Source organism: Erpetoichthys calabaricus, chromosome 12, assembly GCF_900747795.2.
Source record: "Erpetoichthys calabaricus chromosome 12, fErpCal1.3, whole genome shotgun sequence".
Lineage (NCBI taxonomy): Eukaryota > Metazoa > Chordata > Cladistia > Polypteriformes > Polypteridae > Erpetoichthys > Erpetoichthys calabaricus.
In genome coordinates, this window is record NC_041405.2 from 89,209,283 (window position 1) to 89,235,743 (window position 26,461).

At 39.3% G+C, this 26,461-nt stretch overlaps 1 protein-coding gene across 3 annotated transcripts in view; it reads left to right on the plus strand.

Moving 5' to 3' along the window:
- Positions 1 to 26,461, plus strand: part of dlg3 (discs, large homolog 3 (Drosophila)) — a 380,072-nt gene that overhangs the window by 21,811 nt on the left and 331,800 nt on the right. For all 3 annotated transcript variants that reach the window (XM_051934943.1, XM_028815836.2, XM_051934945.1), the window contains exon 3: positions 4,322 to 4,431. In XM_051934943.1, coding sequence (XP_051790903.1) covers positions 4,322 to 4,431 — 110 coding nt within the window. The remainder of the gene's footprint in view (positions 1 to 4,321; positions 4,432 to 26,461) is intronic.

A 26,461-nucleotide genomic window follows, 5' to 3' on the forward strand; every position in this document is an offset into this window, starting at 1 on the left:
TGGTCATACAGACTTCTGGTTTTTAATCCATCCATCATTTTTGGAACATCATGGTACTTAGAGTAGAAAAGGACACCGGAAAAGGAAACAGAAGAGAGAGCAGGGGTTAGTACAGATTTTAGAGCCACCATGAATAGTTATTATAATGAATTGGATATACAGAGTATCAGGATTTAAATTACAGTGAAGTTATGAGAAGGCCATGTTAAAGTAATGTGTTTTCAGTAGTTTTTTAAAGTGCTCCACTGTATTAACCTGGCGAATTCCTACTGGCAGGCTATTCCAGATTTTAGGTGCATAACAGCAGAAGGCCGCTTCACCACTTCTTTTAAGTTTTGCTCTTGGAATTCTAAGGAGACACTCAGTTGAGGATCTGCGATTTGGAATATAAGACATCAGACATTCCGATATATAGGATGGGGCGAGATTATTTAAGGCTTTATAAACCATAAGCAAAATTTTAAAGTCAATCCTGAATGACACAGGTAACCAGTGTAATGACATCAAAACTGGAGAGATGTGCTCAGATTTTCTTTTCCTGGTAAGGATTCTAGCAGCTGCATTCTGCACTAGTTGCAAACGATTTATGTCTTTTTTGGGCAGTCCTGAGAGGAGTGCGTTACAGTAATCTAGTCGACTGAAAACAAATGCATGAACTAATTTCTCAGCATCTTTCAATGATATAAGAGGTCTAACTTTTGCTATGTTTCTTAAGTGAAAAAATGCTGTCCTAGTGATCTGATTAATATGCGATTTAAAATTTAGATTACAGTCAACAGTTACCCCTAAGCTTTTTACCTCCGTTTTGACTTTTAATCCTAATGCTTCCAGTTTATTTCTAATAGCCTCATTGTATTTTTTATTGCCAATCACTAAGATTTCAGTTTTCTCTTTATTTAACTTGAGAAAGTTACTATTCATCCATTCTGAAATACAAGTCAGACATTGTGTTAGTGAATCAAGAGATTTGGGGTCATCAGGTGCAATTGATAAATACAGCTGTGTGTCATCAGCATAGCTGTGGCAGCTCACGTTGTGCCCTGAGATAATCTGACCTAATGGAAGCATGTAGATTGAGAAGAGCAGCGGACCCAGGATAGAACCTTGTGGAACACCATATAGGATATCATGTGTCTTTGAGTTGTAATTACCACAACTAACAAAGAATTTTCTCTCTGCCAGGTAGGATTCAAACCAATTTAAGACACTGCCAGAGAGGCCCACCCACTGACTAAGGCGATTTTTAAGAATATTACGATCAATGGTGTCAAATGCGGCACTCAGATCTAAGAGGATGAGAACAGATAAATGGCCTCTGTCTGCATTTACCCGCAAATCATTTACTACTTTAACGAGTGCAGTTTCTGTGCTGTGATTTGTTCTAAAGCCTGACTGAAATTTATCAAGAATAGTATGTTTATTGAGGTGGTCATTTAACTGCATAATGACTGCCTTCTCTAGAATTTTACTTAAGAAATGCAGGTTAGAGATGGGTCTAAAATTTTCAAGAGCAGAGGGGTCGAGGTTATTTTTCTTAAGTAGGGGGTTTAACTATAGCAGTCTTAAGACAGTCTGGGAAGACCCCCGTATCTAATGATGAATTTACTATGTCAAGAACATTATCAATTAGCACGCCCGATACTTCTTTGAAAAATTTGTTGGTATTGGGTCAAGGACGCAGGTGGAGGGTTTCATTTGAGAAATTATTTTATGTAAATCAGGTAAACCTATCCTAGTGAAAGAGTTCAATTTGTTTATAATGGAATCCTGGGGTTTAGGAGGATCCTTAGTGTTGGGGAGATATACTATGTTATTTCGAATATCATTAATTTTTTGATTGAAAAGATGTAAGACCTGTTACAATGTTAACACTACTAAAGTTCACCTTTTGGAGCGAGTGACCCAAAGAATACTGAATTGTATACTGAATATTGAATATTGCCAGCCTGTCACACACAATGAGGGCCAACCTACAGCCACCATTCAGTGCTGAATCCAGCACCTTTGAGGCATGAGCAGAAAAAGAAGCACCCTTTGAAGTCGGAAGTCCTTCAAAGAGCATATAGCAATCCACTGGAGCTCCCCCTGGTGGCACCCAAGAACCCCAACAGGGTTGTCTCATGGGACTTGAATTCCCAGCCTGCCTTGTGGGTATCCATATGGGTGTTCCACCAGTGGTATGCTGTCACTGTGTGTACAGGGGTAAAACACTCCCCTGGTAGGTAGACACCCTCTGTCCTTCAGCGCAGGACTCCCTTCTGGGAAAGACACCCACACCCATCCTGGTCGGGACGCCAGTCCATCCCAGACCTTCCATTGCGACCTCCCTTCCTGAGAGGGAAGCGGCCTCCTTCCAGGTTAGGATGCTGCTCCATCCTGCATGGCACTCACACTGTGTTTCATAATTATTTTAACTTCAGTAATTTGTTACATAAACAACAACATATAACTATAAAGAAAAATAATTATACATCATTGTTTAAAAACAAATACTAAACAATGCTATTTAACAATAAATATATACATTTTCAATAAAATTTTTGACTTTCAATGTGATTGTAAGTTTTTTTAAGTTAGTCCTTAGAAATGCTAAATAATGATTTGCTAAATTTTCCACCTCTTTAACCTTGAGGCCCTGGGAACAGACACAAAACAAATGAAAAAGGATACAGCAAAATTGGTGAAAAAAAACAAAACAAAACAACAACAACACAAACCATCTCTTGCCTTTTATTAAGTGCGCTTCTACTGTATGGCATATACACACATTCACTCACACAAACACATGCATACACACACAATAGCCGGATGAGTCAGAAGCCTTTATTCCCACAGCAGTGGGATTAATGTGGCCCCTTCAACCTCTCCTCTGAGCGCTTCATTCCTTTATCTCCAGTTCACTGCCAATGCTTGCTGATTAAACACAAATGCTAATCTGTTATGCAAGTCTATCTTTTCTGTTTATACTCTGATCCATAACACTCAAAAACAGAGAACTCATTGTGTGGTCTGCAGTGTTGATAAGGACGCTGAACGTGCGTCTGTGGTGAGAAGGGTATAGGGCCAACACAAAGGGCAGTGTTGGGGGTCTATCAGAGTGCAGTTTTTATTAATTATGAGTGATGGGGTCAAATGATGACAGCTTTCTTTAGTTAACAGGCCCAAGTATGGCCACAGAATATTTTTACTGGAACATCATACTTATATCCTGATCCATTAAGTCGCCTTGGATGATAACCAAATAAGCAAAGTAATAAATTATCTGTTTTATTCAGTTCACTGTCACGGGAAACCAGTGATCAGAGTAATGATCATTTTACTTTGGAAGAGAATATGGAGAGTGCCCCATGTGTAGAACTGTTGTAAATGTTGGCATTTCTCTACACTACTGCAAAGTTATTGCTCCTTGTAAACTAGATCCCAGTTTTTGATTCTTTGTAGCTACAGTAAGTTGGCAGTTTTTTTCTAAATTGTAATTGAAATAAAATCTCCAGGCCAGCAGGTGGAGCAAAGGTCCAAGAAACACAAGACAAAGAAAAAAAGTCCTTGGAAAGCATTAATGGGGCAAAGCTCTTTGCGGTTCTCAATTTCATTTAATTAAAAAGAGTTCCATTGTGGATTAAAAATATATTTACAGATTAATTATTATTTGCATTCTTTAGCCTGTATTGTTTATATGTGCTGTTCATAAACATCTAGCAATCTGAAAATGTTCCATAGGATGATCAACTGACAAAGTATAATCTAACATGGAAGCTGCCATTATGAGCATTATAGTTTTCATAATTTTATGTGTAAATATAATTTAAAAATATGAATTAGTGAAGATGGCAGCAAGCTAATAATGTATGTAGTCTTCTGATGTGTGACCTAGTGGCTAAGATGTTTGGCTTTTAAAACTGGTTATCAGTTCTGCTCCAGTACAATAAAACTATAAAAAATGCAAACTGTATCGCAGCTCTTTTATTTGAAAGCTCCTTACAGTGGTGTTCCCCACAAAAGGGTCCATCTTTGCATTTTCAAACCTGTGTTTCCTAGTTTATGATCTGGTGCATGATTTAACCCTTGTGTTTTTCAGGCAAGGAGAATGAGAATTATGTGAATTTAGTGTTAGAGGTAGGATGGTTTTAAAGAGGTGGAAGGATTTTTTTTTTCTAAGAACAGTGGTCAAGACATAATAAAGTTGTGTTCACAAGCTGAAGGCTGAACCGGAGGGCTTCCGCTTTCATTTATTGGGTTAAACAGACTTTGACTTCTTGCTGGTGTCCTATCTTAAGTGAGCTGAAATAAAATATACATTCTGGTGTGGTGTTATTGTCAGATATTCAAGAATGCTACGAGGTGACACTGAGCCTTAATTCCCAGGCAGCAGACCAGAAAGCTACAGATCAGGATTCGAGCAACAGTGAAGATATGCAAGAGTTTCCAGAGGTAAGAGGCATCAGGTAACAGTTCCTACGAGAAATATTTGGTAGTAATCACTGGTATTTCAATTAAAAATATTTTGTAAATTTCTATAAGATAAAGCAGATTTTTAAAAGCCATGCATAAATACAAGGTAAAAATCTAAATAACAAGGGTTAATTGTTACAAAGTCTAATAAAAGTGTAAAAGAGCCCACTTCATCCGCTCACTTCCTTTCATTGGCTAATAGCTAATTATGTAAGGTATCACATCCTTTCATTCATATTCTGAAGCTGCTTCGTCCAATCAAGTGTTGTGTGGGCTTTAATCTATATTTGCAGCATTGGGTGTAAGGCAGGAATGAACTCTGTATGGTATGCCGATCCATCACAAGGCACACTGTCATTGATACTAAGTCAATTAAGAATCACCAGTTATCTTAGTATGTTTTTGGCATGTTAGAGGATCACCCACATAGAAACTGTGAGAACATGTGAGCTGCACAAAGACAGTGACAAACCTGACATTCAAACCTAGAATTTGTGAGGCAGAAGCACTAACCACTATGCCCACCATTCCACCCGTACTTTATCCTTCTTTTTTAACTGTTGGAAGATACACCACTAAGCAGTTTGTTCTGGACTCCCATCCTCTCTGTGTAAATCAAAGAATTCTTTTGCAAGTGCCACTGCCTCTTAATTTCAAGTGACTCTCTCTTCTCTATGCACTCTGGCAAGTTGAATGAAATCACTTTTCTTAAGGCATTGAGGGTTTAAACAACCAATTTTCCAAAACAGTTGGGATGCTGTGTAAAATGTAAATAAAAACAGAATGCAATTATTTGAAAATTTTTTAAACCCATTCATTGCAAGTGCCACGGAGGATGGCTGGGAGGAAATAATGGAAGCACTACAGGAGTGGCAACACAGTCCGGCTGGAACACCTTGTAATCTTCGTCCTGGCTAGGATCGAGGAATAATGGATGGACAGGGGGAAGGTGAATACCGGGAGCAGTTCATTCCCCCACATGGAACGTGGCAGTGTTCATCTAAGCTGATCCTAATTAGGACACCTGCACAGTTGTGTGGGAAATAAAGTACGGCAGTGCAGACTTGTCTACAACCTTGGGTGCAGCCAGATGGCACTGCCTGGGGATGACAACACTGGTTTACACATGACCCGGAAGTGCTCCCAGCATGCAGTGCAGTCATCCCAGGTCTGACTTGAAAAGGAGCCTGTCATCTTACATTGAAGAGTCACAGTCGGTAGGCAGCATGCAAAACTCACCTGGAAGAGTGGAAGGAGAGGAAGACATTTATTTAGTTATACTGTGGTATTTATGCTTGTGTGCTCTGGAATAGAGGTCAGTTACAATAAAAATCGATTATTTTAAATCCAGACTTGTGTTGGGTGATGTTGTTTTTGAGGTTCAGGGGTCAGTAGCACCCCCTTGTAGTTACACCATATTTAATTAAGAAGAGAACAAAGACAGCATATCAGATGTTGAAACTAAGAAATCTTATTGTTTTATGAAAAATCTACGCTCATTTTGAATCTGATGCCAGCAACACGTTTCAAAAAAGTTGAGACAGGGCAAAAAAAAAAGACTTGAAAAATTGTGAAATGCCACAAACAAGACACCTGGTGGAACACAACTAGTTAGAGTAATTGGGAACGGGTCAGTAACATGGTTGGGTATAAAAACAGCTTCCCAGAAAGGCGGAGTCTCCCAGTAGTAAAGATGGGGATGAGTAAAGCATTCTGTGAAAGACTGCGCAGTAATTAGTTAAACAATTTAAGAATAATACTCTTCAACTTAAAATTGCAAAGAATTTGGGGATATCATCATTTACGATACATAAATTTAAAAAGATTCAGAGAATCCAGAAACAAATCTGTATGCAAGGGCACTTTGGGCCCTAAGGCAGCACTAAATTAAAAACAGACACAATTTGTAGTGGAAATCATTAAATTGTCTCAAGAACATTTCTGAAAAATGTTGTCTATGAACACTGTTTGTCACTGCATCCACAAATACAAGTTAAAACTCTGCCATGGAAAGAAGGGACCACCTTCTCGGGGCCTGAGCTCATTATAGATAGACTGAGGCTAAGTGGAAAACTGCCCTGTGATCTGACAATCTAAAAATCATGGATGCTGCGTACTCTGGGCTAAAGAGGAGAGCCTTGGTATCAGCACACAATTCAAAAGTCAGCATTCATGATGGTATGGGGGGTACATTAGTGCCCATGGCATGGGTAGTTTGCACATCTGGGAATGCATCATAAATGCTGAATGATATACTCAGGTTTTAGAGTAACATATGCTGCCATCCAGACAATGTCTTTTTCAGGGATGGCCCTGTTTATTTCAGTATGACAATGCCAAACTACATTCTGCACATATTACAACAGCATGGCTAAACTGGCATGCCTGAAATCCAGACCTGTCACCCATTGAAAACATTTGGTGCATTATGAAATGAAAAATACTACAAAGGAGACTCCGAACTGCTTAGCAGCTGAAATCCTGCATCAGGCAGAAGTGAGACATTACACTTTCAAAACTAGAGTAATTGGTCTCCTCAGTTCCCAGATGTTTACAGGGTGTTATTAAAAGAAGAGTTCCCCACTTTTTTAAGAAACATGTTGCTGGCATCAAATGCAAAATGAGCATATATTGAAAAAAAATTCTCTGTTTCAACATCTGATATGTTGTCTTTGTAATGTTTTCAATTAACTGTAAGGTTTATATTATTTACAAATCATTTCATTCTTTTTTTGATTACACTTTAAGCAATGTCCCAACTCTTTTGGGAACAGGGTAGTCCCATCTTGGCTGAAGGGGTTGGCCCATTTTCACAATATCTGCGGCTAAGCATTTTGCATGTAACTTATAATTTATCACACGCCTCAATAGACTGACATCTAGTCAGGTACTGTTTCCCACCTTCTGTTTGATACTCCAGGAACAGACTGTGGCCCCACTTGACTCAGAATTAGATTAAGCAAGTTTGAGAATGAAGGAATGAATAAGGGTGAACATGATTCAATCTGATTGTACAGCAGTCCAGTAAATTAATAAATAACATTTGAACCCTCAGCAACAGGCACATTTGGATTAAACTGCTATTACGCCATACCAAAAGGCATCATATATAACGTGTAAGCTGATAATGGCATTAGTATTTACAAGTCATTTCCCTTGTCAGGAAGAAAGACAGTTTGATAAATAAGGAAAAAAAAACAATTTAACAAAATGTGATAGTGAACATTGTAGTTAATTTTCAAATTTAGCACTGTTAACACTGTGATACAAATGAAATGTAAATTAGATTATGTCACCAAAGACATGATGCTATTTTCGTTTCTTGAGTCCTTTTTAAGATATTTACAATCAAATTTCAACTCCTTTTTTATATATTCAAGTAAATATCAAATGGAAAAAATAATGTATATCATATTAATGACATATAGTAAATAATCATTGTAATGTTTATTTTTTAAAATAAAAAGATTTAAGCAAAAGCTATTTTAGGAGAACTGACATTTGCAGGTTACTGTGGAATTGTGAAATTAGCATCACACAAGGACTAATAAAAATCCCAACTATTGCCAAAATAAAGGAATCAGTTTATACAGTATTATATAATTCCTTTTCCAGCGAGTGCCATCACAAGGGATTATGTAATCAATATGCCTATCCAGCTTGCACATACATAATACATTTTGTGTTGTTCTGGACTAATTGCCTAGTAACAGTAGCATGCAATACCACTTACTATGTCTCTCCACATATCAGTTACTATGGCCAGTCAGAGTGAGAACCACTAGAGGTCACTCCACCCTGGACTATCTATTAGCTGTCAGCGGTCCAAAATAGAACTATATTGAACCCACTTAATTCAGATCAGGAACGTGGGGGACCAGAGCCTATCCTGGGCACAAGGCTGGAATTGTCAGTTTTGAAAAAGGCTAAATTTCTTAATTTGGGTGTTGGATCCTAGCTAGAGATGCAATCTGACAAATAGCCTTGAAGTATCTGCAGTTGCAATGCATCCTGACCTGAGCACATCCATTTATCTGACTAACTTTTTCTTAGATGTTTTGACTCAATTATTGTCACTTGTAATGTAGTAAAAACAATCTCTTGATTTACTGTTCTATCCAAACGTTAATTTAAAGAGAAATTAAGTAATTCATTACTAAATACACAATACAGTAGAGCCACATATTTTCTCAGTTTCACATATTTAATGATGGCAGAAAAAAACACTGCATTTTTTTAGCATGAAAGGCATAACAGTAATGCATAATGAAATGCACTTTTAGATTGCTATTATTATAGAAAAACAAATTTTAGTTTTTCCTAGCAGGATTTAGGCAGAGACTTGGGTGACTGTGCTCTACTGTAGGTATCTGATACTGAAATGTTTCCAAGTATCATGAACAAATTGTGCATTCTTCTTATAGACACGGATGGCTGTCATCACTTTCCTCAAAGGCTCACTATTAAGGTCACTTTTTATGACTGCTTTCAAAATTAAAAGATTCATATTTTTCATTGTAAAAATTGATTTCAAGTTCTAGCAGACTTTGCATGGTTTTCTTTGTATATTTATGTTTTTGTTTGGAGCTCCCTTTTAAGGGGATCTGCATTACTAATAAAATGCATTTTTCGATAATATACTCACTGAAAAGCAACTACTGAAAAATGCTCTATTGAAGCATACTCTAAGCCTGAACTGGGTTAAGTGACTTATGATGGATAGATTGTGAGTTGACTTTTTTGTTCGCAGCTGATGGTACAGGGGTTGGAGAGCCTGTCCACTGTCCGGCTGAATAGTTTTGGAGCAATAGTGCTGCTGATTGATGGAGCAGAAAATATATGGACAAATATACATCCTTGTCTTTATTTATTGTATGTTCACTAGTTGTGGTTAGAGATTGAAAGAATGAGACTGGTTTATAAGCAGGTTAGATGCTCTCCATTCACTGGACAGATTTAGACAGATTGAGAAACCCACCAATCAATAAAACTGAACAGGGCTGCTGTTGCACTTGAGGTCACTGGATTATCATCAACAGGTGATGATAGGAGGAAATGGAAAAGTTTGGTTGTCTGTCCCATTTAATTTACTACCACTGAATCCTTCATTATGAAATATTTTTCTGTTGCTTAGATTTATATCCAGAGAATTGTATCATAAATATAAATAAAGTAGGAGAAATGCAAGCATTCTAAAAATATAACATAACATTCTCAACCCCAGTTCCAATTATATCAGTTATAAACTTATGTGTACAGTGCTTAGCAATGTATTCTTTCTGAAGAATGAGTCATGAAACTTTCAAGCAGAACTTTATATTTAGAATTTCCACAATATATTCCTTGTAAAAAAAAAAAAAAAGCTAAAAACAGGCCATACCATATAAATAAGATAGATGTCATCATCTTTGGTGTGACAGCCTTAAATCAATGTAGCATCAAAGTGAAGGATCATGAAGTAAGTGTTGCCATTTTTGCCTGTGTGTAATCAGTGTGCTTTAATGTGACTGCATGGCAAGTGTGTTTAACTCTTTATACTTTATATTTCTGATGTAAATATCAGGCCACAAATGACAAAACAAACACATAATAACCACAATAACAGTTTGTAGGAAAAGGAGTATGATTCATATCTTCCACTCATGTCATATATCAGGCTGCTTATCCAACTTGGGAGGCCAGAAAAAGAAAGTTCAAGCAATGGATAGCATTATAAAGCCTGCTGTGTGAGCCAGGACAACATTATATCATCCAACCCACTTAATCCAAGTCAGCTCTGCAGTGGGGCCACAGCCTGTCCAACTTACATTAAACTCAAGGCAGGAACCAATCCCTTGACAGGACACCAGTTCATTTCAGGGCCTACTCACATGCATACCCTCATTCACACGTCACAATGGAATATGCACAACTTTGAGTATGTGAGAGAAACACTGGCATATTCAAAGGTAAAGTCATGCAGTTATGGAGAAAAAATGTTTTGTTTACTCTATGTGGATAACAAGTAAGCGCAGGGGTTGAGTGTAGGATACTTGGACCAATGAGGTATAAAGTAATTTGTCACCATCAGTCAATCAGTCAGTAAATATGAAAACCTTATATGATTAAAGGGCAAGGAAATGCAAATAAAGTACTGCTGCCTCACAACAAGGAGTCCTGGGTTCATGTCCTGGGTTTTGGCTGTATGGAGGTTGCATGTTCTTTCTGGTTTCTTCTCACAGTCCAAAAGCATGCAATTTAGTTGAATTGGCATTGTTAGATTAGCCCTAGTATGTGTGTTCACCCTGTAGTGCACTGACGTCTTGCCCATGATTTGTTCCTGCCTTGCTGAATTGAACACCAGCTTCTCTACAAACCTGCCCTGGTTAAAAAGATTAAGAAAATGAATGGATGGATGAATGAGACTTGTACTGAGTTTAACAAATATTTAGAAGAAGTCTACGTAATGAGACATATTTTCATCTCTTTTGGCTAAGTTCAATTATTGCACTGAAATTCAGGGCCCCAGAATTACTATGTAAAGTGGCAGGCATGGCTTACAACGCATGAGTTTTGTGGATATGCTATTGTTTATCAGTGACTGGGAATCTTAAATACACTTATCTATTCATTTTCTGATCATTGCCATACTGTTTCAGGGTTACAGGGAGCTAAAGCATATCCAATAACATCAGATTCAAGGCAGGAGCCAATTCTGCAAAGGGCAGGCTAATGTACATCGGGCTAAATTAGACTCACTGATCAATGTATTATGTATCTCTTGGGGACGTAACAGAAATATCAGAGTTCCATAAACACCAGGGAAACATTCAAACTGTTAAGTTTTCACTCTTCAAACTCTTAACTTTGAGCCTGCAGCATTTAGTAATATTTTATGATGAGTATATTTTCTAAAGAAGACAATCACAAAATGTTGAACCAAAAGTATCCCAAAAATAACAACTAGCCCTTCTCCAATAGAAGTTTTTAAAAATAGTTGAGCACTTATGTCTTTTTGCCACTATTATCTTATTTAGATCACAAGTTAATGGAGTATCTGTTGCCATCTGTGCAGTCAAAGAATACAAAAATGCTCATCAATCTGAGCACTGATTGTGATGTGGAAGAAAATACATTGCATCGAAGAAAATGTGTTACACATACTTACTGTACCACATACTGAAGAACAGTTAGTCAAGGTAGACTTATAACTTACTGCTGTGTATAAAAATCCTGAAAATATCCTGTTCTATCTAACTGTACAAGAATTTAAGTAGATTACCACAATTAATAGGATATATATTGATTCTCTGTTACACGCCACCCAAAATTTCTTCTTATTTTTTTAATAAAATGCAACTATTGAGTTTTTCAATTGAAAATCACAAAGGGAACCATGAGTTTGAAAATGGTCAAGTCCAAGCAAAATGAATGTAGGGTATGCTTAATAAACAGCTCTGTTGGTACCAAATTATACTGAAAATCAATGTTTGCAGGAGGTATGAAAAACAAAACACAATATAAGATTTAGGTCTCATGCTTTTGGAAAGGCAGTCTTGTTCATTAAATACAAAATATGAACACTTCAAGAAATCATTCAGCTGTTTTGCAACACTCAAGGACAAACAAAAATGGCCACTGGCATACAGTGAGCATCTGGAGTTTTCTAACAGTTCATCCTTAAGCAATCTTAATACATAATTCGCCTGCCTCCTTACTCACTCACTCACGACCATCCGAAGCCGAATTCGCAGTCGCCTTCTGCGCATGTCCGAAGCCGAATGCACAGTCGCCTTCTGCGCAGCTGCCCCGAAAAACCTTACGAAACCAACATCCAACCCCAACATCGCGGCAGGCGGCAGATTTATGGCCGCAAAAATTCAAAGAGAAAGGCAACTTCGATTACAGCTCTAGAGGCCTGAAAGGCGATTTCGACTACAGCTTGAGGCTTAATTACGCATTCTGATTCAATTACGCATTCATTCAATACACCTATATCAGGTTTGTGGTGCTTATACTTATTATTATTCCATATTGTACTGGAACATTCATCATTCAATATTATACTATAGGCCTGGAAAATTCATCAACTAACAGTACAAGCCTGTACAGTAATGAGTAAAGTGGACTACAATCATTACAAAACAACTTCTTCGTCACTTATCATTTGTTCTTCATACACTGCTGACACAAACTCGTGCCCGTTTCATCTTACATTGTTGAAACGGGCTCTTTGTCTAGTCAAAAATAAAAACTGTTCATAGTCCTGTTGGTGCAAACCTGACTTCTCTTTATAGTAGTTTGAACAGCCCATTTTAATGACAAGTCTGACATATAATTTTCTAGCAAGTGAAAATTTTTAGGAACCCTGCACTGTGCGGTGAATGATTAGCTAATACATTTTTGATGTGTTTGGATTTTCAATTTTTAAAAACACAAGTAGCTTCTGCGGTCCATTGTCACTCCATAACATTGCTCTAAACTGGGAAAAATACATTGTCGTGTCTTCTTACCCACAGTCTGAGAGGTTTTTCTTATTAACATTTATACATAAGTGGCTGCTGTCAAAAGAAGATTACCATTACCTAATATTTGAGTCAAAGGATCAATCGCTTTTCTGTGATCACCTCTAGAAAACAACCCCTTACAACAAATTAGATGTTTCAAATTACTTTAGGAACTTCCTGCCAATTCTAGGCATATGTTGTGTTGTGTTATTGCATAGTCAGACACATGTTTAGATAATGAAATGTAACCACTTTATGGATAAGAAGCTTTTGTAGTTTTAGAAAGCTTCCTGCTGTAGTCCTTTTCTTTGCAGTTATGCTGACGCATGTTCATTGTCATTGGTGCTAAAGATATAAAGAAGATCTTTCTTAGATAGTCACGTCGCCTTTTGCTTTTACCAGCATGAAGAATCAAGTGGCATTAAATGGCACATACTGACTTTGGAAAAACATCAATAGCAATATATATGATAGTGAGTGACATAGTAAGTGATGAGGTATCATCTTGCACACAATTAGAGAATCTTAGTTCTTATGGTAGGCAGCCATTTTCAATGTACTTTTACACTAGGCTCCAAAGTACAGGGTGGCCCATATTTATGTGCTATATAAATGCAAAGAATTATTATTATTATTATTATTATATGATGTTTCATAGGCTGTAGCATTTAAACTTTTGCATGAAAAGTATTGAAAACGGCATCAGTATGTAGCCTGAGAATCGGAGTAATGATGACTGGACATTGATGATCTATGGTGGCAGCAAGATGGGCCCCCGCCTCTACGCCATACCAGTGCGACAGAGGTTGAATGAGACATTCCCGCAATGCTGGATTGGCTGACATGGACCTGTCGAATGGCCGGCTCAGACTTTTTCCTGTGGGGTTACCTAAAAGACAAGGTGTATCAACATCGCATCCACAATGTGGCTGAGCTACATATAGCTATCAAAGAAGCAATTCAGAGGATACGAGTACAGATGTGCCAAGCCACATGTGACAACATTGCTCTTTGTCTTCAAGCACGTATCGATCTGGATGCCGCATTGGTGGACCATGCCATGGAGAAAAGGGGATGAATTTACATTTAAGGTTCTTAATGTTCATGTTCCATTATTTTACTTGATAATAACATTGGTAGTTTCCTGACAATACATTCTTTTCAATCATATACATAAATATGGACCACCATGTACAATAAGCATAGTTTTTACAGCCTCTTTATACTTTTTATTCACTTCTGGTTGGCATCAGGAATGTGATATACATGCCAGCTTATGAGTAAAAAGACCCTGTTAGATATCTTTATTTAATGAAGCTTTTTCAATGACCTAATATTATGTTTATAATTTTTTTTAGTGAAGTTCCAAGCGCGGCTGACAATCTAAACTGGCCAATTTTCACTACAAAGACTCGATCGGTGACCAGTAAATTGGATGAAGTGTGGTTTAACTTTTGTTACAGTGTATTATTGTTTATTTAGTCAATAAAATTCTGTTTTTCAAATTAATTGACTTATTTCTTCTTGGTTTTGGCTACAAACAATAAAAATGTACATTAAATGAATGGTATTTGTAATTACTTAACACTTTAGTGATATTAACCCTGGGTTATTTCCACACCAGAAAAGACAGAGCAGGTAACTTATGTAAAAGGGTAGAAGGTTACAAAGCCAGGACAGATGAAAGGAGAAAAGGTGAGAGTAGGTGAGAAAAAGCTGCCACTAAAGGAGGTGAAAAGGCAGATTAAAAAGTTAGTTGGTCATTGAGACCTGTTAAATATATGTGATCTCAGGCTGAGAATGAGCTTAACTTCTTCTGGTTTTCTTTGGAAAGTGCCTTTGAAGCCCAGTGAAAGAACACAAACAGAGAGATCAGTGCAGCTATGATCAAAGGATGTGAAGTGTTCAACAACTGGCTTGGTAAGGTCTTTAATTTTAAAGGCTTGAAGTGTTCCCCTGAAACCATCTGCTAACCGTCTCCTGCTTTTACCTATAGATGTAGATGGCTGGACACTACTACAAAAATGAAGTTAATAAGATTTTTAGAGTGGCAAGAGGCCCATTGTTTCATGTTTAGTTTACCAGCGGGACCAGATATAAAGTGTAATTGGTGACATATTTGCAAGTGACACAGTGATATACTGTAATATACTGTAGTGGAGTGTCAGTTACTGAATTATGACAACTCTTTATCTTGTACTCTCATTAAGCCTTATTCTCATGATGAGTGAGTGATCTGTGGCCGTTGAAAAGTGACTACTACAGTACAGTGTAATTGCATTACCACAGTAATTGTTCTTTTGTAGCAGTGATAAAATAGGTGTGTACTTGAGGGCTGCAGGGTTTTTTGTGGGCTCAGCATCACTCTTCATCACAGTTGCCTTCACTGCTGGCTTGCTCATCCCTAGCTGCTGATTCTGGACCAGCTACTTTATGGTGAGTTCTGTCTAACATGGCAAAGAAGCTGTCCTACAGTGGTTTGCTCATTTTCTGAGTTATGTGCATTACGGAGAGTCAAATAGATAAGGTGAATATATTGGTGATTTTACTTTTTAAAAATGCATTAAGACAATTAATAGATATCAATTTACATCCAGAAAGAGTGTTGGAATGAACTGCCGTTGTTCCTGATTCATTGTGCATGGTTGTAAATGAAACACACAGTGAACTCTTAGCCTCGGGCAATATACAGTAGGTCATTTTTCTCATTGAAAATGAATTCAGCAGTTTATCTACAGTAAATCAGTTTGTCAGCTGTTCAGAATTCCTGTATCTTTGCTTATTTCTAGGGTCTTTACTTTAAGCCGTTTTCGAGGATGTTACGCTGATGCAATTGCCCTAAAGTTGAATTCCATTGCCATTGAGGAGCAGAGTTTGAGGTTTCTTCTCTTTGCTTTATCTTTCCCTCATGAAATTTCTGTTTACTGGCAGAGAACAGAATAGCATTTCAGTCAGTTTTGTTCCCTTCACAGCTTGCCTTCTTCATCCGTTGCCCTAGTTATGCTTTAGCATGGTGGGGGAGTTGGGGGCTTGGCTTTTTGCTTTACTATGAAGATATGAAGCTTATTTAGTAGCTTGCCAATATCCTCCAGTTTTCAGAAGTTCAAACAAGCTGAAGGTGTGACCCAAAACCACCAAAGCATTTAATGTTCTTAAATAAGAAATGTGGGATTGCCAGCATGCGGAATTGCAGGATGTGCTTATCTCAAGCATTATCCCTTGTTCAAGTAAACAAATGTCAATTTCTTATATATCTCCTACACAAGCCAACACCTCCTCCACCCACACATAAAGCAAACAGCACTAAGCTTTCTGAGGGCTCGCTGGCCCTGTGTTTGGACAGCCGAAAATCTGCTTCAGTAACACATCTCCTACCTTGCAGTCACATCTCAAGAAACATTTTGCTTGTAAAAAGAAATAGAAAAATTGACTTCCATTAAGATTCCATGCATGATGTCAGTAAGGTACAAGACTAGAAATAAATTAAATATGTCTGAAATGCCAGAGTAACAGAAAAAAAACTATTACAATAGATTAAATTAGTTAACAGATCCTGTCACTATTAATGGATTGGCTTTTCAAGATTTAATTTAACCCTTCCTGTTGAAGTGTTCTTTAATCATTCATTCAGTTTATTTTTTTCATCCCCTTTCAGTAGGAGCACTAACATAAATTGATTTACAGAGGATAATAGAACAATATAATAAAAGAAAATTTTTAAACAAATCTTGCAAATGGAGTATATTTGCTAAAACAAAGTCAACACTTTAACTGGAGACATTTACCACATCAATGCAAAGTTTGTTTAGCTGTTTAGAAACTTTCCCAATGTACCCTTTAACAACTTTTGTTGTGGCATTACATCCTCTGGGCTCTTTACAGCTGAAATAGAGCTTGCATTGATGGAGGTTTACATATTTGAAGAACTCATGGGACTGTCTTTTCTTAATGAGCTGATAATTTGTGGACATATGACTCCAGCAATGTCATCTACTCACAACATCCATTACAAATCTGGTATTGATTGCATACTGCTACCAGCATTCTCTGGAAGTATGTCGAGTATGAGCAGCCTGGAGAACAGGGGTAGGATATCAGAACATCTGTAGTGTTAAGCTCTGCTTCCAACTTGGGACTAATGACCATTGAATTCGCATATGAAGATGATGCAAACAACGACGCAATCCGAAACAACATTCTGAGAGATTGGCAAAACCCTGACTGCCATAATGTGAGACTTTTTTGCCTGTGATAGTCAGTCAGACCTAATGACTGTTAGCAGAAGTTCGAATGGATGATAATATGTTGAGGTGATCCTGTTCCCTAAATTACAGTATTTGTTGCCAGTCATAGTCAGCCTGTTTAGTGCCATAATCTAGCTGAACAAGAACCGAATGTACACTGCTTACATCTCTTGAGAAGGAGGGCTGCATGGAACTGACTTTTTAGCTCTCTCACTTCTGTGTTGTAAAGGCTTAATCCAGCTCACTTACACTCCTCATTCCCACTTGTAGCACCAAATTTTGTCTTGTTCAATGGAAGTATGAAGTAGGGTTGTGCAAGACCAGAGAAATTTAAGCCAGGATACAGTACATGCCTAAATGCTAATCAAGTGTTGCATAAATTTAGTAAAATGCATTGTCATAACCGGTTACCTTATGTTCAAATATTCAGACAAATAATATCCATACATTTATGTTTTGTTATATGTTTACGTTACATGGAATTTTTGTGTTTATTGTAAATGTTATTTTAGTATTTTCTTTTACAGAAGCACATAAAAGATGTAGCTTACTTACGACTTATTGCATACTGGCTAAAATCTAAGAAATCAACGTTGACCTCAGCGTTAACATTTGCAGTAACTATGCAAGCATGTGTCTCTGTTATCATTTGGTATGGAATTCGTAAAAAGCAGTGTTAATGTCTGTGATTTGTCAGTTGTTGGAATGACAAATGCAATACATTTTCTTACTAAACATGTTTGTGATGCACCATCTTTTGGAATGACAGAGACATAGAAAACAGACGAACACTTACCGGTAGACACTTCTCCTTTTATTAAGGTGGACTAGTCATACATCATTAAGTTGACTAACTAACTAGTATAGGTTAATTTCTTGTAGCATATCAGATATTTAGCATGAAAGCTAAATTTCATTCTGGCAGTTTGGTATGATGAGCCAGCTGGAAAATGAGAGTGGTGAAAAGCAGTGTCATATTTTAAACAAAACAAAAAAACTCTATGGTATGTATTTTAATAATGGCGTTTTATAGGCATCTTTCAACATGAAAACTATTTACAGGAAATATTAAGTTAAATACTGCTAACAATGTAAACATATGAATATCACAGCACTTTTGTGTCCAATTTTGCTCATTTATATGTATACTAATTTTCATTTATTTGCTTAAAATTAAACAGGCCTTGGTGGACCCTTCTTATTCTTTGTTCATTCTCTTGGATTGTATTTTAGTAGAAAAGTAATCTTTGTACTGTTTATAGAATCATTATTGTCGCATAAAAATTGTACAGTGAACTTTTGATATGCATGTGCTAATCAACATGCAACACATCATCACTCTCTGGCACAATAATTAGTGAGTAAAACTGCCTTACCTCAAAATTTAAATCTTTCTTATCTGATTACATCATGTTGAACAAGTGTAAATTGATTGTGTAACTGTATGGGCCCTATTCTTGTGATTTTCTCATCACTATTTAGTGGCAAGATAAGACTATAAGATGTACACACAAGGGTCTTTAATCTTTGGAAAAATAGTAATTAATGCCTGGAATACAGTTTTTGGTAAAATGTTGTATCCCTACCTTCCTCAAACATTGTTTAATATCAGTGGGGCTAGCCTAACCAGAGAGAGCTTTGTAAAATTATATTGGACCGCAATCTGGGTGTGCAGCTGTTCTCTTTTGTAAATAAAATAAAATTCATAAAGTATTTGCTACTTTATATTGCAATTATTATTGCTATCATTTAAAATATTTGTTTCATCATGTTAACCATTTTTGTCTATGTCGCCCACCCCAGTGGAAGATTCACAAGTCATTGTTTCCCAGAGCAACTCTGCTGGCCAAGTGGTGCCTGTCACTCAGACAGTGTCCTCAACTGTGACAGAGCTTCCCAAAGCCAGAGACAATAAGCAAACCAGTATTTATATTCAAAAACTTGTAAATGAATAATAACCTTGATGTTCACAATTTGAGGCTAGCACACCATAACTCTTATTGCTTACACTCAATTTCAGTTATTCTCTTTTATCTCTGTCTTAGTTGACTTACTAGGGGGCTCCGTCCCCTGCTCGCTTTGCTCGCCAACCCCTGGTCTTGGGTAACCCGAAATACATTTGAAACAGATTACTGTTTGTCTCGGTAATTGTTACATATGTATCATGTCCACTGTCACGATATCTGTAGGTCTATGTAATATATGTAAATGAGAATAGCAGTGTAAGTGTAGAATGTCTTTGAGTTTGCGCAGATCTATGTATGAGATATATTGGAGTGTAAAGGTGTAGATGACGTACATAGGATGACCGTGTCTCCATTAGTTATACGTTGTTTACTGTTAGTAATATGGATATTTGCACTTACTGTTAATACGGAGCGTTTTCTGTCGTTGTACTGTTAGTAATGCATCACTGTAATGTGATTCACATATGCTGTGTAGCTTGGACGTGTGAGGATGCCGTATGTTTAATACGGAGAGTTCGTTTATTCTTATTACCCATCTGGTGTTTTCTGTGGTTGTACTGTTAATATTGTATTACTGTAATGTGATTCACATATGTTGTGGAGTCCGGATATTTGGGGCATTTGTACCATCTCGGGTTTTTGCTTGCTGTGTTTTAGACGCGCGTGGACCATACTGTAATGTGCTTAATATTGTATTACTGTAATGTGATTCACATATATGTTGTGGAGCCCGGATCTGTGTGGATTCTGTACTATCTCGTGTTTATGCTTGCGGTGTGTTAGAAGCGCGTGGACCATGCTGTGTAGTGTGGACGTTTAGTTCAGAAGCGCGTTGTAGGCGCATGCAACTTTCGTACTTTCCCGCGCCTTCCGTACTATCTTTGTGGACCTGTGGGGCCTCCATAGCCTCTTCCGTTTGACTCTGGTGTGCAGCGCAGAATCCTCTTTTTTGTGTGGCTGTGTCGTTAGTCATTAGCTATGGGCGCGTTGTTGCTTCATTTCTCATTCACGTTAGTTGAGCTTTTTCGTTTTTGGGCCGTGACTCCTTCGTTCGCGGTGGATCAGACTTCGCTTGCGGTTTATGAGACGCGCGCTGTAGGCGCCTGCGCAGTATGTCTCATGGTCCCATCGCCGTGTACCTGCGTCCATGCCTTCCGGTTTGCCATTCTCGGTTAGTAATATGGATAACACAATATTAGAGGTGTTGACTTCAAGTTTGTTTGATGTTTACATTCATACATTGTTGGTTGTTACAGCAATTGCCAAAAGGTCTTCAAAATTTAAAACCTTTTGGCTTGTTATGTGTTTAAAATGTTATTCAAACATAAAACCAAAAATCAAGAAACAAATATAGTAATTACCGGTAATTTTCAACATCAAATGACATACTGCAGCTCTTTTTATACTCTCTATGTCCATTCACATCACTGGAATAGTAGCTGCAGACTGCTTGCTTGGAAGTTCCACAAGACACCATATGGTTCCTATGTAATTTCCTCCCATAGTGCATAACTGCTTAAAACACCAAACATGGGGACTTAGCTCAACACTGATGACTAGGATTTGTAGTCCTGTTCTGGATCAACACTTGATTGATTGATTGATTGATTGATTTATGGATAGTGTGAAAAGGTACAGACTCGACACACGTAAAAAGGTTTGGGGCAGCCACCCATATAATATTCCTGTCTGCAAATAGTTTTTTGAATAATACAGAGCTGTTGATAGAACTGAGTCCAAGATAGAACTGACGAGGGTTGGGAAAGATGGCGGCTTTAAGTGATCAGACTGGAAGTGATGTAGGGTAACTGGAAATGATGTCCTTCTGACATCACTCTGTGTGCCGGGACCGGAAGTGATGTTCTTCTGGGCACTGGAACCGGAAGTGTCATCACTGACTCAGATAGGTTTTCCTGCAGCTGGTCTGTAGAGAGAACAGGAGAAGGTTTAGTGCACCCCGCCCTCCCCTGGACTGGCGTGGAATTACCTTTACTTGGTCCACACAACGTCCCCCTACTCGCATGTGTGTGACAATAGATAGATAGATAGATAGATAGATACTTTATTAATCCCCAAGGGGAAATTCACATACTCCAGCAGCAGCATACTGATAAAAACAATATTAAATTAAAGAGTGATAAAAATGCAGCGCAAGTTAAAACATGCAAGGTGGAGAGTGCGAAGCAGGTATAACAGTCAATAACATTGTATAATGTTAACGTTTACCCCCCATGGAATTGAAGAGTCGCATAGTGTGGGGGAGGAATGATCTCCTTAGTCTGTTAGTGGAGCAGGATAGTGACAGCAGTCTGTCGCTGAAGCTACTCCTCTGACTGGAGATGATACTGTTCAGTGGATGCAGTGGATTCTCCATGATTGACAGGAGCCCGGAGCCCGTCGCTCCGCCACAGATGTCAAACTGTCCAGCTCTATGCCTACAATAGAGCCTGCCTTCCTCACCAATTTGTCCAGGTGTGAGGCGACCCTCTTCATTATGCTGCCTCCCCAGCACACCACTGCGTAGAAGAGGGCGCTCGCCACAACCGTCTGATAGAACATCTGCAACATAAGATGCTGCAGATGTTGAAGGATGGCAGCCTTCTAAGGAAGTATAGTCAGCTCTGTCCTCTCTTGCACAGAGCATCAGTATTGGCAGTCCAGTCCAGTTGATCATCCAGCTGCACTCCCAGGTATTTATAGGTCTGTACCCTCTGCACACAGTCACCTCTGATAATCATGGGGTCCGTGAGGGGCCTGGGCCTCCTAAAATCCACCACCAGCTCTTTGGTTTTGCTGGTGTTCAGTTGTAGGTGGTTTGAGTCGCACCATTGATTAGGCTGCTATACTCCTCCTCCTGCCCATTCCTGATGCAGCCCATGATAGCAACGTCATCAGCAAACTTTTGCACGTGGCAGGACTCCGAGTTGTATTGGAAGTCCAATGTATATAGGCTGAAAAGGACCAGTGAAAGCACAGTCCCTGTGGCGCTCCTGTGCTGCTGACCACAATGTCAGACCTGCAGTTCCCGAGACGCACATACTGAGGTCTGTCTGTAAGATAGTTCACGATCCATGCCACCAGGTATGAATCTACTCCCATCTCTGTCAGCTTGTCCCTAAGGAGCAGAGGTTGGATGGTGTTGAAGGTGATAGAGAAGTCCAGATACATAATTCTTACTGCGCCTCTGTCCAAGTGGGAGAGGGATCAGTGTAGCATGTAGATGATGGCATCCACCACTCCCACCTTCTCCTGGTATGCAAACTGCAGAGGGTCGAGGGCATGGCAGACCTGTGGCCTCAGGTGGTGAAGCAGCAGCTGCTCCATGGTCTTCATCACATGTGACGTCAGAGAGACAGGCCTGAAGTCATTCAGCTCACTAGGATGTGATAACTTTGGGACTGGGGTGATGCAAGATGTTTTCCAAAGCCTTGGGACTCTCCCCTGTTCCAGGCTCAGGTTGAAGATGCGCTGTAGAGAACTCCCCAGCTCCAACGCACAGGCCTTCAATAGTTGTGGCGATACTCCATCTGGACCCACTGCTTTGCTGGCATGAAGTCTCCTCAGCTCTCTGCTTACCTGGGCTGCTATAATTGTTGGTGGGGGAAAACTCTCTCCTATGCTGGTATCAGCAGAAGGATGGGTGGAGGATGCAGTACTCTGAGGTGAGAGTGGGTTAGGGTGGTCAAACCTGTTAAAAAAAGTTGTTCATCAGGTTTGCTTTCTCCCTGTCTGTCTCTATGGAGGCACCCTGCTTCGAGCTGCAGCCAGTGATGATCTTCATCCCATCCCACACTTCCTTCATTCTGTTATTCTGCAGCTTTTGCTCCAGCTTTCTCCTGTACTGCTCCTTCGCCACCCTGAGCTGGACTCGGAGTTCCTTTTGCATGCGCTTGAGCTCATGCTGATCACCGCCTTTAAAAGCCCTTTTCTTCTGGTTCAAAAGGCCTTTGATGTCACTTGTAATCCATGGCTTGTTGTTAGCATAGCAGCGTACTGTTCTTACTGGAACTACTCCAGAGATTAGCACAAGTGCCTCGGGGTGCTGTGTTTGTAGTTTAGCAACAGCGGAGTAGATGATGTCACCAGCTAGCTCCACGTCCGCGCGAGGAGGGATGTAAACAATAAAAACAATGACGTGTCCAAACTCTCTAAGCAAGTAACAGGGATGCAGACTTACGGCCAACAGTTCGATGTCCCTGCAGCAAGTGGATATTTTGACTTATACATGTCCAGGATTGCACCACCTTGTGTTCACATAGAGAGGGAGTCCTCCTCCTTTCCACTTCCCGCAGGTATTTGCGTCTCTGTCTGCTCTAACTGTGCTAAACCCGGGTAGCTCCACGTTAGCATCTGGGATTCTAGTTGTTAGCCACGTTTCACAAAAACACAACAAACTGCATTCTCTGTAGGTCCCGATATTGAATGGTTTTCTGAGATGAATGAATAGATGGGTTTCAGACTGATGTGTTATCATTACTCTCTATGACCATTCACATCACTGGAGTAGTAGCAGCACAATGCCTGCTTGGAAGTTCCACAGGACATCATATAGTTCCTGTATAATTTCTTGCCATAGTGCATAACTGCTTGAAACCCCAAGGAAGGGGATTTTATGCAATACTGATCTGGATCAATAAATGGAATGGGTTTCTAAGATGAATGAATGGATCAATGGATTTCTTATTAATTTGTCACCATTTCTATACTTCACCTTTCTTCACCTTGGATATGTGGTGAATGTAATCTTGGCAAATCAGAACAGAGATAAATATAAAACCTTTTTACTTGAATGATTTCTGCTTAGAAAAATAAGTTCCTTCTACCTTGGAGGTCACTGCTATAATTTTGATGATCTCCTTTCAGAAAGTAGTTTCTTTTGTACTGCTAAATATACACTTCCCAAAAGAGCTTGGATGAAAGCTGTTCACTTTTAAAGTCTTGCATTTGAGTCTGTTCTGCAAGAGCAAGAGAGAACTCTTTGGACATCTCTCATGTCCCTCACTGTTAAACTGCTGGCCATGTGGGTGTATGTGTGAATGAGAGAAAAATGAGCCTAAGAAGCAAAACCTTTTATTTGAAACAGGATTGCTAACTTCTCTGTGCAGCCAGCTAAATATTTCATGTAGTCATGAGAATTTTGAAAATAGCTTTTTAAGATGTAACTTACAGTGGAAGTTCCGTGCATCTATTTTCTGAACCTTCTCATGCCATTTGTAGAATCACAGTTATTACAAGTGCACAGTAGTCAAAACAGACAAAGTCATATGGAGCCAGTTAACTTAAAAAACACATACTTGGGAAGTAGTAGAAAACCCAAGTGGCCAGAAAAGAACCCACTCATATGAAAAGAGCATTAAACTTCACACTGTTTGGAAATACAATGTGAACAAATGGTGCTAACCACTGTACCACTCTCACTAAAAGATGTAATCATCATATTAATATTCAAAGTAGAACAGTATGAAGCCTATTATATAGTGCTGTATGTAAATATATAATAATAATTCATTACATTTATATAGCGCTTTTCTCAGTACTCAACGCGCTATCCACACAGGGAGGAACCGGGAAGCGAACCCACAATCATATTTTCTATAACAATGTATATATTTTGAGAAACTCCATACATAAGGTGTGATGCTAGCATTTGCTCGTATTCAGTTTTCTACCCATGGGTTCTGTGATTTGGTGATTCCTATCCTGTTTCTGGGCATACATTGCTTTTCTGCTGGTGTACCTGCAGGAATAATTAGTAGAGATGTTGGGTGTGGCATTACCTGTTACTACATGGATAGGAAGAGCATTGCATGTATGTAGTTTATTTAAATGCTATTTTACTAACAATTGCTGAACTTTCATTTTTGGTCTTCCTACATTTGTATGCAAATACTGAGCTTCTTGTTTTAAAGTTTTCTACTTTCAAGTCTCATTTTGCGTGGTCTGAACTTTTATGGCCAACAATCTTTCCATTCAAACTTGTGAAGTTGCTTTTATTTTGTAAATGGCAGAGAATGTACAGTAAATACAGAACCAGAATCCAAACTAAAACACAAACAGGATTTGATTGATGTGGCAAACTTACATACAATGGACAAAACAGAAATTGTAGTTGTGAATGCTCTAGTTGTTAACCTGAAATCTACTCTCTATATATAAAATCCTAAGCCTAAAAGTGCAACGATTTTGTGCAACGATTTTATGTGACTTTTTATGTCACATTTTTTGTCATGCTTTAAATCAGGCTTATTTTAAAACCTACATATACGGTATATGTTTGGTATTTTTCTTTTCAGAATTTATCGAACTTTAATGTGATGTTGTTAGATTTTCAGATTATTATTCCGTTTTTAACAGACCTCCTATGATCAAGGAAAACTTTGGATGACGTTTTCCCTTGCCCAGACGCAGGTCACCGGGGCCCCCCTCTGGAGCCAGGCCTAGAGGTGGGGCTCGATGGCGAGCGCCTGGTGGCCAGGCCTGCACCCATGGGGCTCGGCCGGGCACAGCCCGAAGAGGCAACGTGGGTCCCCCTTCCCATGGGCTCTCCATCTATGGGAGGGGCCAAGGAGGTCGGGTGCAGTGTGAGTTGAGTGGTGGCCGAAGGCTGGGACCTTGGCGGTCCGATCCTTGGCTACAGAAGCTGGCTCTTGGGACGTGGAATGTAACCTCTCTGAAGGGGAAGGAGCCAGAGCTAGTGCGCGAGGTTGAGAGGTTCCGGCTAGATATAGTCGGACTCACCTCGACGCACAGCTTGGACTCTGGAACCAATGTCCTTGAGAGGGGCTGGACTCCCTACCACTCTGGAGTTGCCCCCGGTGAGAGGCGCTGAGCGGGTGTGGGTATACTTATTGCCCCCCGACTTGGAGCCTGTTCATTGGGGTTTACCCCGGTGGACGAGACGGTAGCCTCCCTCCGCCTTCGGGTGGGGTGACGGGTCCTAACTGTTGTTTGTGTGTATGCACCGAACAGCAGTTCAGAGTACCCACCCTTTTTGGAGTCCCTGGAGGGGGTGTTAGAGGTCATACCTTCTGGGGACTCCCTCTTTCTGCTGGGAGACTTCAATGCTCACGTGGGCAATGACAGTGAGACCTGGAAGGGCGTGATTGGGAGGAATGGCCCTCCCGATCTGAACCCGAGTGGTGTTTTGTTATTGTCCATAACGAACACCATGTTCAAGCATAGGGGTGTTCATATGTGCACTTGGCACCAGGACACCCTAGGCCTCAGTTCGATGATCGACTTTGTGGTCATGTCATCGGACTTGCGTCCACATGTCTTGGACACTAGGGTGAAGAGAGGGGCGGAGCTGTCA